This window comes from Oenanthe melanoleuca, chromosome 2 (genome assembly GCF_029582105.1).
Source record: "Oenanthe melanoleuca isolate GR-GAL-2019-014 chromosome 2, OMel1.0, whole genome shotgun sequence".
Lineage (NCBI taxonomy): Eukaryota > Metazoa > Chordata > Aves > Passeriformes > Muscicapidae > Oenanthe > Oenanthe melanoleuca.
Genome location: NC_079335.1, coordinates 70,662,390 through 70,677,075, shown reverse-complemented (window position 1 = coordinate 70,677,075; position 14,686 = coordinate 70,662,390). Strand labels below are relative to the sequence as shown.

General features: G+C 38.8%; 1 protein-coding gene across 1 annotated transcript in view; it reads right to left on the bottom strand.

Moving 5' to 3' along the window:
- Nucleotides 1-14,686, bottom strand: part of ANKRD33B (ankyrin repeat domain 33B) — a 42,557-nt gene that overhangs the window by 12,899 nt on the left and 14,972 nt on the right. Inside the window, exon 2 of the mRNA XM_056484458.1 lies at nucleotides 2,610-2,739. Within this exon, the coding sequence (XP_056340433.1) occupies nucleotides 2,610-2,739 (130 nt within the window). The remainder of the gene's footprint in view (nucleotides 1-2,609; nucleotides 2,740-14,686) is intronic.

The window sequence follows — 14,686 nt, the reverse complement described above, 5'->3', positions numbered from 1 at the left end:
GCACCACCTGCTGCAGACTGCAATGCATTTACAGTTCTGGAAGGCAAGCTCTCTTTGAACAGGGATATAAGAAATGGGAAATATTGAGAAAGCAGGCAAACAGACCAATTTTCAAATGTGAAATTTACGCACAAAGCAGAGGTTATTTTGTGGTTATTTTTCTATACTAAGAAACTTGTTAAGAAAATACTGCTTTTCACTGATTCCTCCAGCCTGTCTTTCTCTGGTCAGCCCATGCAGAAAACTTCAGCCTTAGATACTTTTATTGGAGGATGAGAATCTCAATACCAAAAGCAAAATGAGGAACTGAATTCACTCATCTTCTGATACTCTAGTTGCTTTTTAATCCTATTTAACTCAAGCTGATGCTCATATTTGAGCTTCATATCTGGGTGGTCATGAAACGGCATAGGCAAATATGGATTTTAAACTCCTCAGCACAAGTGAAGAGACCTCTCTCTCATCCCTTTTGGTATCCATACCTCATAATACAGGTGCAGACACTGGAACACAAGGAACAGTTCCTCAAGACCACACCTTTTTCCCCATCCAGCTCCATGCATGATGGCCCACCTGGTCAGTGGATCATAACAAAAATGGCAGCACTTTCTGAAACCTTCAAATACCTCCTTACAAATACCTGAAATAATGTGGATTTGCTATTAGGCTTTCCACAGGTAAACCCATAGTTTTGGTATAAATAACAGTGATCTCAGAATAATTTATTTTGCAAAAATGTGATTACTTTCACAGCCTAAAGTTACCGCCCCCTGCCAATAAATAAATTCTCCACTAAAGTCAAGCTTGCATAAGCTTTGCTTTCAGGTCTTTATAATACACTGCTCAGTGTTCCTACTTAACATCCAGCAATAATTAAGCAGCATCTATTGCACTGTAACTCCTCTGGTTGCAATGTTAGCCTCACAGTAATCTCTATTAACACTGCAGCAGTATCTTGTGATAATTAATTAAATAACTGATGTAAATAATGTAGCTCAAGATTAGCACAGGTGGGGGAAAACATCTAAGTTGTTGGGGGGGTTTGTACAAGCTGTTGGTGACTACAGCCATTTCCAGTTTCTTTTGGGATCAATAGCAAGTACTGGCAGAGAGTCAGTACCTCTGACTGACAGTCAGAGGTCAATGCAGTCAATGTCAACCTCCTAGATTAATTCTGAGCTCATTATCTTGAGAATTAAAGGTCAAGAAGGAGACAGTGTTACACTTATTTTAGTCCAAATTTATATTAGGGCAGATAAATAAGATTAGTGTTTTGGAGACTTTTCCACCCTCTTTGGAAAGCTACTGTACTCATGACTTTGCTATAAATATAGTCACAGTTTTCTTTCTTCCAGTTTTCAAGACCCATCTTGCAGGAACCTTTGCAGAGTTCACTTTTTGGTAGAAGACAAGATTAGGTGCTACCTGGAAATGCCCAGTGGCAGAGTTACTAAATTGACATAGAAACCATACTCCTCTAATCTTTAGACGTGGCTTGTAGTGTCCATTGATATTCCCTGATAGAAATTCGATCCCTTAAGGCAGCCAGTGTCTGGGAGTGAGGACTATGTCCCATGAACTCCCATAAACATCCCAGACCTTTCCCCAGCCAGCAGACATGATAAAGAGCAGCTATGCCTTTCCTTGTAAAGTGACTGCCTTCGCAGAGCACGCCTGAAGGATGCAAAGGAAACCAGAGATGCAGAGCTAGGCAGACCCTGGAACAGCTTTTAGACTACAAAGAGATGGCATCCTTCCTTGGATAATTTTTTCCGGATTTACATGCTTTAGCACTTTGTTAACACTTGTTAGAGGAAACTAAAGCTTCCCTTAAAGATTAAAGCACAGCCCTTCAGTTTAAACAGAAATAATCAAGTGATTGTTTTCTAACTGAACACTGGAAGCAAGGAACTCTCCTGGGAACTTCTCTTACATCTAAGTGATCTGTTACACTTGTTCACTGAATATTACCATGATGGGTGGGATAAAAGAAAACCTTGTGCTAAACTCCAGCCTGCATCAGGATTAACATGGTCGATCTTAATATCAGCTGTTACAAAAGAGTCACTGGCAAACACGAAATCCTGCTGAAGTTTTTTGCTTTTCACCTATGGAGTGGATGAAGAATGTCTTAGCATATAAGGTGTTTCTTAATGATGATACATTTTTCTACAGTCATCAATTTCCACAGACCCTCTGAGATAGGTGCAGCAAGCATGGGAGAAAAGCACTAATGCAGCACATTACACATCCACAGTGCTCAATTGTTTCTTGTCAGAGCAAACATTGGAAAATCAGCTTAAGGGAACAAAGCATTGTAATATTGCACACTTGGGATAAGATTTTCTTTCTTTTTAAGTTAAAATAATTAATGCATCTACTAAAAATGTATAGCTTTTGCTGCCTTAATCTGCTGGATAAATACTACTGTAGATTAATTAGTTCAAAGAAAACCAGGACAAACCTACTTCAGAGTGGGCTTGGCCAGAATTATTTTACACAGAATACTTTCTTTCAGGGCTTTGAAAAAAAAAATCCTAAAATAAAGTAGCTTAAACACACACTCTTCCCAAGATCCTGCAAGTAAGAGGTGATACAGAGAGCCTTACCTGCCTGTGCAGCTGTAATTAGAGCTGTGTTCCCTTCGTTGTCCTGCCAGTTCACATCAAGGTGAGGGCATTGTGCTAAGGCTATTACAATATCCACATAACCCTGGTAACAGGCAACAATAAGACCATTCTGTAAGTAAAATATAAAGAGAGAGTTAGGTTTGCCAGACTGAGAAAAGTTCACTGAAGAAGCTCACTAGACAGCTGTTTCATTTTTATTTTATTTTTTTCCAGACAGAAGAACTGAAAAACTACCAGCCCATCTAGTGATCAGCTCCAGGCACAATGTTCAGATCCAAAACAATTCTTTTTATCTCTGCCCTTTGGCAAGTAATGTTTGATACTCCTCAGAAATACCTAAGAGAGTAGGTATTACATTATGCTACATGCAAAGTAACTGTTTATAAATGGCTTATGCTTATATGGCTATATACTCTATACCCAAATGAGAATAAATCTGATTTTATTATATAATAAAATGAACCCAGCAGGTAAGATGAACTGGACCTGCTCTGAATATTAATTCTCTGAAAAACAACTGAAGGGAAGTAGTAGGCGGGAGTTGTGTTCATACTGCCTGTTGCTATCTTTAAATAATTCGAATCTCCCATTAGAACTATGCCTCCTATTTTTATAATCATAAATAAAATTGAATTCCTTTTAGAGGTCCTGTTTAATGTGTTTTATGACAGCTGGAGGCTGTAAAATTTCTAGGAGGAAGCCAAGCCAGGAGGCAAGCCTTTTACCCAGATAGTGTTTCACTTCACAGCAGCCAACTGACAGCTTCCCTAAAATGCAGCAAAATACACTTGTCATTAATTAAATGGAACCACCGTGCTTAATCCTGGCTGCTCTCTTGACCACTAGGATTAAAGCCATTATCTCTCCAGTCTTCAGGATTACTTGGGCAGCCCCCGTTCATCTCCCTGGGGCTGGTGGGTGCAGAGGAGGGCAGGCACAGATAAATCAGCTCTCCCTGCGCTCCTTGGTGTGCCTGAGCTCAGCCTGAGCATCACTGCAGAAAAGATGGGGGCAGAGACACAAATCCCAGACTTCCTGGTAACCCTGCCTGCCTGAAATGCACTCTTACAAAAGACCTGCAAGGAGAACCTGTTTATGAAAACAGGATGGCCCACCCTGACTCCTCCATCATTTTTCTCTTGTCTACAAATTCTCTTTATTTCTTTTCCTCATTACTAAGACAGAGATAGTCACCAGATGAAAACGGTGGCTTCTGATTTATTGTCATCTAACTAGTTATTTATTTATTCAGTGTCCTGTTTCACTGTCATTCTGTGTGGCTCTGTTGGCTGAGGTGGCAAACACTTTCATTGAGATACAGGAGTGATATCTATTCTTTAGGCTGTTCACAGGCTATGTAGGTTATTTCTCAATTACATCTTTCAATAAAATAATTACTCTGCTTTCTTTTGTTCTCATTTCACTCTTGCCCTCAGCATGAAGCAACAGCTACCACTGCTTTATAAAGAGCATCTTCATTTCCTTGTGAAGAACCTGTAATACTTCAAAGCCTCCTATTGAAATTGTACAGAGAATTCTGCCAAAAGTAATATATTTTAGGTTTTGGGGTTTTTTTACTAAAGGATGTACTTTCCTGGTGGGATTGTTCAGATTAATCCAAGTTTTACTGTAATGTAATAGTGTTTAGCTTTTAAGAAGAAAAGTATCAATATCCATTTTGTAAGGACTTGAGCATTATTGCAATTCTTCGATAATTTAATTTTTTACCCAATGATCAGGATATAGGTCATCACAACTCCAAAAGCTGGGCAGATTTAAAACACCACACAGTCATTCAGAAAAATGTCCATTACTTATGCTAGCAGAAAATTAAGTTTACAATTGTTTGGAGACCAAAATCTTTTGATAATAAGAAGAGAGATCCTATTGTTTGCTGAAAAAACAATGGCATTTTTGAAGATAGTTTCAAAAAAGGCTGTAAGAATAACTAAAAGTAGCTATCATCTCTAATGAAAAAAAAATCTGCTTCACCCAATATCTGGAGGATATTTTCACAGTATATTTTCACAGTTTATTTTGAGTACTAAAAATAGTTACCAGATGCTTAAAATAAGTCCAGTTTTTTGTTCTGTCTGTAAAAGAGTAAAGTTAAAATATTGTAAAAATATACTAATATATTGTAAAAAAATAATAACAAACATTAGTTTGGGTTTCTTTTTTTTTGCAAGAGATTTTTGCATTACAGTATTGAGGGATTTTGTACTATTTTTAGTGGGTACCTCCATCAGATAGGAACTAATGCATCTAACACTGGCATTCTGATTTCAGAAGATATGAGACAGGAATTATCTTCAAATCAATCAAACTCACTCACCATTCTGAGTTTAAAAACCAGAAGGATTACTTAGGTGTCAACATTTTCTAAAGTTTATTTTCCAAAGATGTTATCAAAGACTGCTTGCTTAAGGATAAAGAAAGGCAACAGAGAGCAGGAGCTTTCTGAGGGATTACAGGATGCAGCAGCACAGAAAATCATCCTTGAAGAATGGTTTTACAAATCTGAAGTGGGCCAGATAAGAGTGTGAGAACCCAATGTTCAGTGGAGTGTACACCCAGCAGCCCCTGGTTGAGAAGCAAAACAAGCAATGGCATGAGGACAGAAAAACAAGTTCTCTCTGTAAAGCTGATGTGTTTTTTTCACCCATTGCAGGTGCATGGGGAGGTGGGTGAGACAGACTGCTTGCTGAGGGATTGCTTTCCTTTGCATAACCCTTCTAAACATGTCAGATACTGAAATGGGGTGCAGGAGGCTGCAGCTTTGCAAAAGCTGCAATAAACTTCTGGATTTGATGGTTATTTCCCAATTCCTCATGAAATGATACAATGACAATTTGTGTTATCAGGTTCCTTTAATTTTCCTTTTTTTTCTCCTTTGCATCCATTTCTGACCCTATCCATATCCTATTTCCTGAAACCTAATACAAACTGATCAGCCAGCATGTGCAATCAGTCAATACCAAAGTGACTTATTAGTCTGGAATCTTTAAGTTCATATACCAATAAATACTATTGTATATTAAAAACTCCTTCAACAGTCTCAGTTAATAAGTGATACAAAATCGCCTCCAGCAAATTGCCTTTAGAAGTGATCAGTAAAGCAGTGGCCTGTTTCACAGCAGTCTGCAGGAAAACACAGCTGTGCACTTAATGTCTTTTCAAAATCTAAAAATGAATGAGTTTTAGTTAGAAAATACTGAACCTGGTTATCCTGAGAAGAGAGATGATATTAATATTCTACCCAAGGCATCCATTATTCTCTTCCTCATATGAAAGGCCACAGTGCAATTATGAAATGGTCAGTGTACATTAAAAAAGTATTTTTTAAATTGAATATTACCATTATTTTTGTCAGTAAGATGAATTCTCAGAAGTATTCACTACTTTTGAAGGCTTTAGGAGAAAGGAAGATTGATAATTCTTAAAAGTATGTCCTCTGCCTAAAAGGACTTTTCTCCTTCAACAGCATTCTTCCCCTCTCTTCCCTTCTCCATGTCCTCAAACACCACTTATTTTAAACAATAATAAAACTCAAACTATTCCCATTAATATATGTAATGAACATCACTATTAGGCAGTGTAACTGTACATATGTCACAGTATGCAGTATCCCTTTTCCAAGGAAGCCCTGACTTTCTCTCTCCCCATCAGTGGCCAGGGTTGCTGCCCATCATTCTCCCAGACCAATGAAACAGATCCTCTGTGCATGAGACGTAAAATATGAAACAAGGTTTGCAACAGATACTATTTCATTTTTCAAATACCATGCACAGGCTCTGTGTGACAAACAAGAAAGTGTGAGTCATTCATCACACCAACTACATTAACATTTACTGTCATTTTTCCACAGAAGGGGAGGTTGAAAGTCAGCTTAGTAATGGGGTTTTTTCCAAGCAGAAGCCACAATACTTCCAGGTGTTGGAGGCTCTATCTTTCCTCTGTGGAATATTTGGCATTTCACAGAGCTTTCCCACAATTTTTTTCATAGTATATGATATATATGATTTTTTGTGTAACCAGTACAGTTTTGAAAGGTCCCTCTTTGTTTTGAAATGATAGCAAAATCAACAATTTTTAGAATATATGACAAAACAGTCTCAGATAAACTACTTGCTTTCCATGTATTCTAAATAAAGTATAACTATTTTTCTTATTTTCTTCTCACAGTTCACACATTAACATAACAGGCATGAGACTACCTGAAGTTAATCAGATGTTGCAACATGTTCCTCAAGCAGTGAATCTTCTGATTCTGTTTAAAAGGATAACTCTTCACATTCCTTTGATTTCATGCAAGACTGGAATAGTGCTGCCACTATGAAAATAACTCTGTTTTGCTCAGCTGTGTTGGCTAATGACAAAATAATATGTCTGATTAAGTGAGGTCATAGATATCTCAGGGGACAATTTTATAAATCAGATATTATGACAAAATTACTGATGTAAGCCTATTTGTATGCTGGTTCATTACAGATAATAGAGATCACAAGAAATACTCAAGGATCAATATTGAACTCAAACTGAATAACAAGCAAATCACATACAGCATGCAATTAATTAAGTTTTTAAAAGTTCTCTTCAGGCAACCTATTTTCCACCAAGATGCTGAGAATGAAAGCAGCTTATTATAGTTGTTTTGCCAATTACCCCAGACAAAAATGAGTCTGGCAAATGGCTAAATTAGTATTACCCATTGCTCTCCACCAGCACTGTGATAACTGTCCAGTTTGCTTTGCATGCATCTGTAATGTACTAATGACAATTCTGCAAGGCTGGTTTACTAGCAGTGATTAAAACCACATGCAATTGAATTGAATGATTCATTGTAATCCATAATCACATGCAAGGACAACAATGAAAATTAAGTCTAAGTTAAAAACATGTTATAAAACAATATCAAAAGTAGTAGAAATGAAAGAACAGAGTAGCCCAAAGCCCAATCCTGTATACAAAATCAAGCTCAAGTGGCATTGCCCCTGCCAGTGCCTCAACACTGAAGGCCCAAAATTGCCACCTTTGCTTTGTAGCATTATGAGCATCTACAGATCCATTTCCCAGTATGGACTGCACTCCACTACACAAAAACACAGTCCAGTCTGTGGACACACAGATGATGACCCATCATTCTTCTGCTCCAATTTTTGGGGTATGTTCAGCTTCACTCATTTCATAAACACCTCTTCAATCAGTCAGGTCACCTGTCCTTAAGTAAGGGTATATGTATCATCTCTGCAGAAATCCTTATTTAATCTATTCTAATCCAGATCCCTATGATCACCTCTAAAAATAGTCCCAGGAAAGTTCGTTTTACTACGCCTGCAAAGCTTGCATTACACAACGAAGAGAACCCGTGCTGCTTGTGTAATAAAGCAGACAACAGGAAAAGGTATTAAAAATAGTGGCACTTTCCTTATTTACTAACAGGCATGTCATCTGAATTGGTTTCAGCATCACTGGTGATATAAGCAGCTGGCAGAAACCTCAGAAGTAACTGCTAAGAGCCACAAGGGACTTACAAGGCAAATAAATACGTGCTGTGTAGTCAGAGATATTCCAGTGGGTGGGATATAGAAGAAATATGTGAGAGATGCTTAAGAGATATCAGCCCTTCTCTGTTTTTTAACAATACCAAGATACATAACAAAAGCAGACAATTCAGTAGGAAATCTAAATCCCATGAGCTGATGGGTACTTAAGGGCTGTTCACTGTTCCACGGCAGGCTGGAACATGTGCCCAGCTCCTGCACTGCCCCAAATACAACAGCCATCTAGCTGCCTTTTTGGCACAGCTTTCTTGACCAAAGAAAGGGAAAGGACAGCTGAAGAGATGATGCATGCAATCACTCCAAAATAAGGCTTTGCAATGTATACAAGATCTCTGGTCCCAGCAGAACTAAACAAGGCATAATTTTAGAGAAGGACTAAGTAAGGAAACTTCAGGGAAATACTGCTTTATACAAATGACATATCCTTCAGCCAAATTTATACAGTCCTCTTTGTAATGCCTGCTCTGGCATCAGTGCTAAACACAAGACATTCTGCTTTAAAAAAATCAAGAGGTCTGGCTTCAGGAAAGAATGTAAATTATGTACTGTGAGGGTGGTGGGGCACTGGAGCAGGCTGCCCAGAGAAGCTGTGGATAACCCATCCCTGGCAGTGATCAAAGGCCACGTTGGATGGGCCCTGGTTTGATGGGCAACCTGGTCTAGTGAAAGGTGTCCCTGCCCATCACAGAGAGGCTGGAAGCAGATGATCTTTAAGTCCTCTTCAAATCCAAACCATTCTGTGATTCTGTGTACTGACTTTTGGTAAGGGGATCCTGATATAAACCCTGATGGTATTTCTACCACAAATCCCATGTCTTTACTTCAAGGTGCTTTGAACATTAGCAACCCAAACCATTAACTGCAGAGGGCTACAGCAAATGATCACTGGATTTTAATGTCATTTCTTCTTTCACTGTCTCGATGTGCAATGTTCACAAAGGCTTCCAATAGCTGGACACCATTTTGTGAACAAGGATAATGTATTTCTGGGTGCTTAAATGAACAGTATGATATTTTCCTTTGCTTGGAACAGCTGTTTCCAGCTATCGATAATTCAAAGCAGAAAAGTGCTGATTGCTTCTCCTGAGGACACCTGAGTCTGGGATCACCTGCTGCTTTGGCTATTTGCTGCACAAAGCTGCAGTAGGTTTGGGCACCACTGGAAGAAAGAGTGTTTGTAATAAAGCTCAAACTATACGTTTTGTGGATATAATTATGTAAAACATTTTGGAGAGTCTCTCAATACCAGATTACCTCAAAATCAGATGTTGAAATTGTAATCTTCCCATGAATTCTATCACTGAAGCATTTTGTTCATTCTATTTTCAAAAAGACAAACCTCCTAAAAAGTAAACAAAATGATAGACAAAGCTGGATCATCTAACAGCATAACCAAACCTGGTGTGACCTGTATGCAGTGCACTCTCTCAGCACATAAGACCTCTGGGAACATCCAAAAACAAGTTTAGATGTGAACTCCAAGTCCTGTGCCTGACAAACTCTAGACAAACTCTACTGCTAACTTCTCTCCTTGTCTTTAAATATACATATACCTTCACACACACTTAGGATGAAAAGGAGAGTTTGTATCATTTAAAAAGCATTTTGTAAGGCAATCAAAAGCCATGTGAAATGCATTTTGTGCACTGACATAACTCTGTCAAAAAGAGCTCCCTTTGGCTTTAAAGCATATGACTCAACTCCTCTCTGTGTTTAATAGATGTCTTTTCCCTTTTGTTATGTTCTGTCAGATGCAGGCAGGTTGTAGTTGAGATCTGTTGCAAGAAGCTTAATAGAGTGTTTGAATGCATAGGTTTTTTTCAGGAGACCTCTCCAAAAGTAGTGACTCACAAAATCTTCGCCAAGATAAATTTCAATTTGACACTGAGCAAAAGATGAATGTACAGCCTTTTACTCTGTCAGAATCTCTCACTGTATCTAATCTATCTCTTCTGTAAGGAACAATTTAAAGCCCCCAGAACATTTTCACTGTGAAAATCTCTGAAATGACCAGTGATGAGCTTGCAAGCACCCTCTTGTGGCAGTAAGGTTCTGTAGTTTTGTTTAGGAAGGACCTTCCCTAGAGGTTTCTGAAGTTTTCCTCCAACTTCTGTAAATTAATTTTGCAACTATTCTTCTGAGCTTTTTAGCTGTGAAATCACACCAGACCCAAACCTCATCATGAAAGAGCCCAGGGACATGTCTGTGGCTAATCTGCCACTGGGGATGAAAACAAACCCCAAACCCCAAACAACTAAAAAACCCAAATTACAACCAACCAGACAAAAACCTTAAATCTAAAAACTCTTTTCCCTCAGAAGAAAATAATCTTGATGAAGTAAAATAACCATCAGGGTGAAATCTCTTCCTCGCAGAGGCCCTATTCTCACCAAGAAGAGCAACTGCACATCGTTCCTGGGACTCCAAAGAGGGGAGCTGACCCCACACTACTCAGTGCTGCACCGTGAGGTGGAACTAGACGAGCTTTAAACTCCTTCCCAACCCAAGCCAACCCAACCTGTAGTATGACTCTATGGTTCAATAGTACCACACACAATAGTGCCAGCCTATTTCCTCACCCTTTGATCTGAAGAAGCTGTAAGAGCACTAGAAGCCCAGTCTCTAACTCTCTATTAGAGTGCCATTTGAAAATGAGATTCCTAATGGCATTAGTGGATATGTAACTCCCTCACTGTATCTTCTTCCCAACAAATCCTGTGCTCCGCCTCTTGAACCTCACTGCTTCCTTTTCTCAGCACTCCTAATAGCAACCCTCCCTTTTGATCTTGGATCTTCTAATAACAAGTTATTGATCCTGAAATTGACTTGAATGGATCAGAAAAATGTGGTAAACTTCCTTCCCCAGTGAAAAAAAGACAGGGAAAAGGACCAGCTGTCCTTGCACAGCAGAAGGGCACATGTGTCTCAGATGAGAGTATTAGTATTTCCCCTATAGGATTCTCCTTACATACTTCTGTCCAGATGTGCTATCCCATAGCAACAGTCAAACTCCTCTTTTTAAATCATGGAAATGCAAGGTAAATACCAATGTTCAGAAAGAAATGTACATTGAAACATTACTCATAGATATGGAAGGGATTCTCCACCTGGACCAGGCATTACTATTTTACTTCTATCAAGCAAAGATCCTGCTGATGAGATCTCATTATCTTGCCTCTTCAGTTTATCATCAACTACTGCAAGTGAGAATGGCTCTTTGGATGTCAAAGTGTCCAGGTTCTTGAAAGTCCTTATCATTATACCTTCCACAACGAAAGAACTTCCATCATCTAGGTTATGCTTCTAATTCTACCTAGACTAGTTTTCTACTCATTTATGCCCCTTGGTCTTTCCCTAGCTCTAACAAAGCAAAAGATTTTTTTTGGTACATAAACATGAAAAACTCTCCTGCTTTTTATTAGAAAACAAGGGGTTTTGAGCAATAGATGCATCTGTGGTGAATGGATGGGACTGTTTTGCACTCGGAGACCTAAAGTGGATTCTTGTAGGTGTGGATTAGTGTCAACTCCTGTGATTCTAAAAGGTTGCAATCCTGAAATCCTGCAGCTCTGTGGAAAGGAGCTGCTGTGGAATATCACAGATAACCATGCTGGAGGCAAAAAAATGTGTTTTTATAGGTATTATTCCTAGAATTTATGCCTGTGAAACTTGGAGGAAAGTATCACAGTTCCTGATTTCATAGGAAGTTTTTTGTTCTTTCCCACCACCTATGCATGGTTTATTACTAGTGCTCCACAAATTGCACTGAAAAGTGAGTCTCCATAAAAAGAAGGGGGAAAAAAGGAAGAGAGAGAGAGAAGTGGCACTAATAACTACTTTTTTAACACAATCTTGAAAATTTCACGGTTTCTGAATCCTGGAGATTTTCAGTTCTGGGTGAAAGCACTACCTTCAAACAAAATATGCAATTTTGTAGTAATGCATGGTTCATGAGCACTATAGTCTCATAATTCTCATATTTTACAGCTGCAGAACCACTGGTGACTGTGATCACATTTTAAATTACAGCAGAACACATGGCCTGTGTTTCAGTAAGACCTCTGCTTTTTTATGTAAATGTTCTTTGGTCAAGGGCAAACAGGGTTGTGCTCTTGTGACTTACACCTACAACGTTGGCTCTGTAATGTTCATGGCTGATTAGAGAGCAAGGACTCCTACTATAAAACCCATCAACCTACAATTCTGTCTGTTTAAGTAATAAAGTAACTGATAGGCTGCACGCAGCCACTGGAGAGGAAATCCAGCATGCCTCAGGCTTCTCATTAAGGAATGGTTCCTTCCTGAAGGTTTAGCATCACCCTGTGAAAAATATTCTATTTTAAGAAAAGGCAGAATTACAGTTTTGGAAGATCAGACACTAGCAGTTGGCTAAACCAAGACCACTGCTGCCACTGGCTTGCAGGTCCTAGTGAATAGCCTCACATTAATTTAGTGCTGTATTTAGGGAATAGGCTCATCCACCTGAAAGAGGCTCAGCCTGGCACTTTTTGTTTGAGAAAACACACACTGTGACATAGAATTAATCTGTCAAGAGGGTCCCTTTTTCCTCTAGTAGCTCACTGGTTTTTCATACTCAGCTGTTTAAAAATCATGAATAATGTGGTTCAAAAGTAGGCTTGGGGTCTGTTGTTGGTTTTCATTATTTCAAGTGTACATTCCAATTTTAAATTTCTCTTTTATTATCTCAGTTGGGTAGATAAGGATTCACTGTAGCTGTAACAGGTATCAGGGTGTGAACAGACAGTTTGAGAAAGGTTTGGAATACTCAGGCGGGACACAGTGGAATCACTATCTTATCTGTCTCAAGTTAACTACAGTATTGCAACTTGAGTTTAATAAGCAAATGAAGCACACACTGCTACTGCATGTCCTTGTCTGGTGGCAAGAGCAGAGTCTTTCCTCTTCTATAGAGCCTGTGACCACCCTGTTTATCTCAGCTGAGATCTAGCTCCATGCAATAAAAGGCAGGAAATCATCTTCTGCCTCTGTGCTTGGCTCTAAAAACCTAATCTTCTAATGAATACACCTCACTCACCTAAGTAATGAAGATACATAGGGAGCAATTGAACATTAACATACTATTGAATCTGAAGAAGACAGAATTAAATATCCAGAGAAAAAAAAGAGGGAAAAGCAATTTCACATTTATATTCAAATAACTGGAATTTCTAGAGATCTTAGTTAAAACAGCCTTTGTTAAAACAGCTAAATCATTAATACAATATATATACTTTATTAAACAGTTTCAATCAAACAATCCAGAAACAGTTCTCCTATTTCATAGAATTGGAGAATATTTAGATAAACTGTGAAACATATTATCAGGACAGGAGTCCAGGAAGTCATCTAAGCAGTCTGGTTTTTAATTTAGGGACCTATAAGAGAAATGTTGGACTTTAGAGCACAGCTTTCTCAACAAAAGAACAGCTTTTGCTGAAAAGAAGCACTCTACAAAAAAAGCAGCATGTATCAAACACATTTGATGGAGGTTTCTCAGAGCTGTTTGCAGTGAGCTTAACACATCTCTATGTGCCACAGCGGTTGAATTACAAGAGACTTGGGTATGTCAAGACTTCACTCAACTGCAGGGTGGCATTTTTTTTTGATGGCAGATCACTAATGAGAGCAGGATCTGAACACACTATGGGATCTTCAAATGATGCTGCAGGCCCCTGGAGCAAAGAAAAGTTAGCTGGCTTACAGGAAATTTTCAGTATACAGGTGGAAACTAAAACTCAGAATCACACAGAACAGGCACCCATCAGGAACATTGAGTCCAGCTCCTGGCCATACCCAGGACCATACCCAGAGTCACACCATGTGCCTGAGAGCATTGTCCAAATGCTTCTTGAACTCTGTCAGCCTGGTGCTGTAACCATTTCCCTGGGGAGCCTGTTCCAGTGCCCAAACACCCTCTGGGTGAAAAACCTTTTCTAATATCCAACCTAAACCTCTCCTGACACAACTTCAGGCCCTTCCCTCAGATCCTGTCACTGGTCAGCACAGAGAAGGGATCAGTGCCTGCCCCTCCTCTCCTCCTCACCAGGAATTTGTAAACTGCAGTGATTGGTTGGAGAGACTTATTCACTGAAATAGTAGATGGTGACTTATAAACAGAATTTACTTCATTTTTGTGGTGCCCAACTCCAAATGGGATTTTCCAAGAGATGAGAAGGAGCACACTTGCTTTGAAGTAATACTGCAAAGAAAATCCCATTATTATTTGTGCAATTTTCATATTTCATAATGATGAAGAGCATGATTGAGAAGGAAACTCTTCCACCATTAGATAAGCATGGAATAGTTAGCAGTAAATAGGAATAATGAGAATAAAAAGCTGGGATGAAGAGGTATTTCTATATTTAAAAGGAAGGTAGTAAATTATTGTATAATTAATTGTTCTATTATAAATTTGGTATTCTCTTACTAGCAATGCATGACAACATAAATTTTCAACTGTACAATGTAATT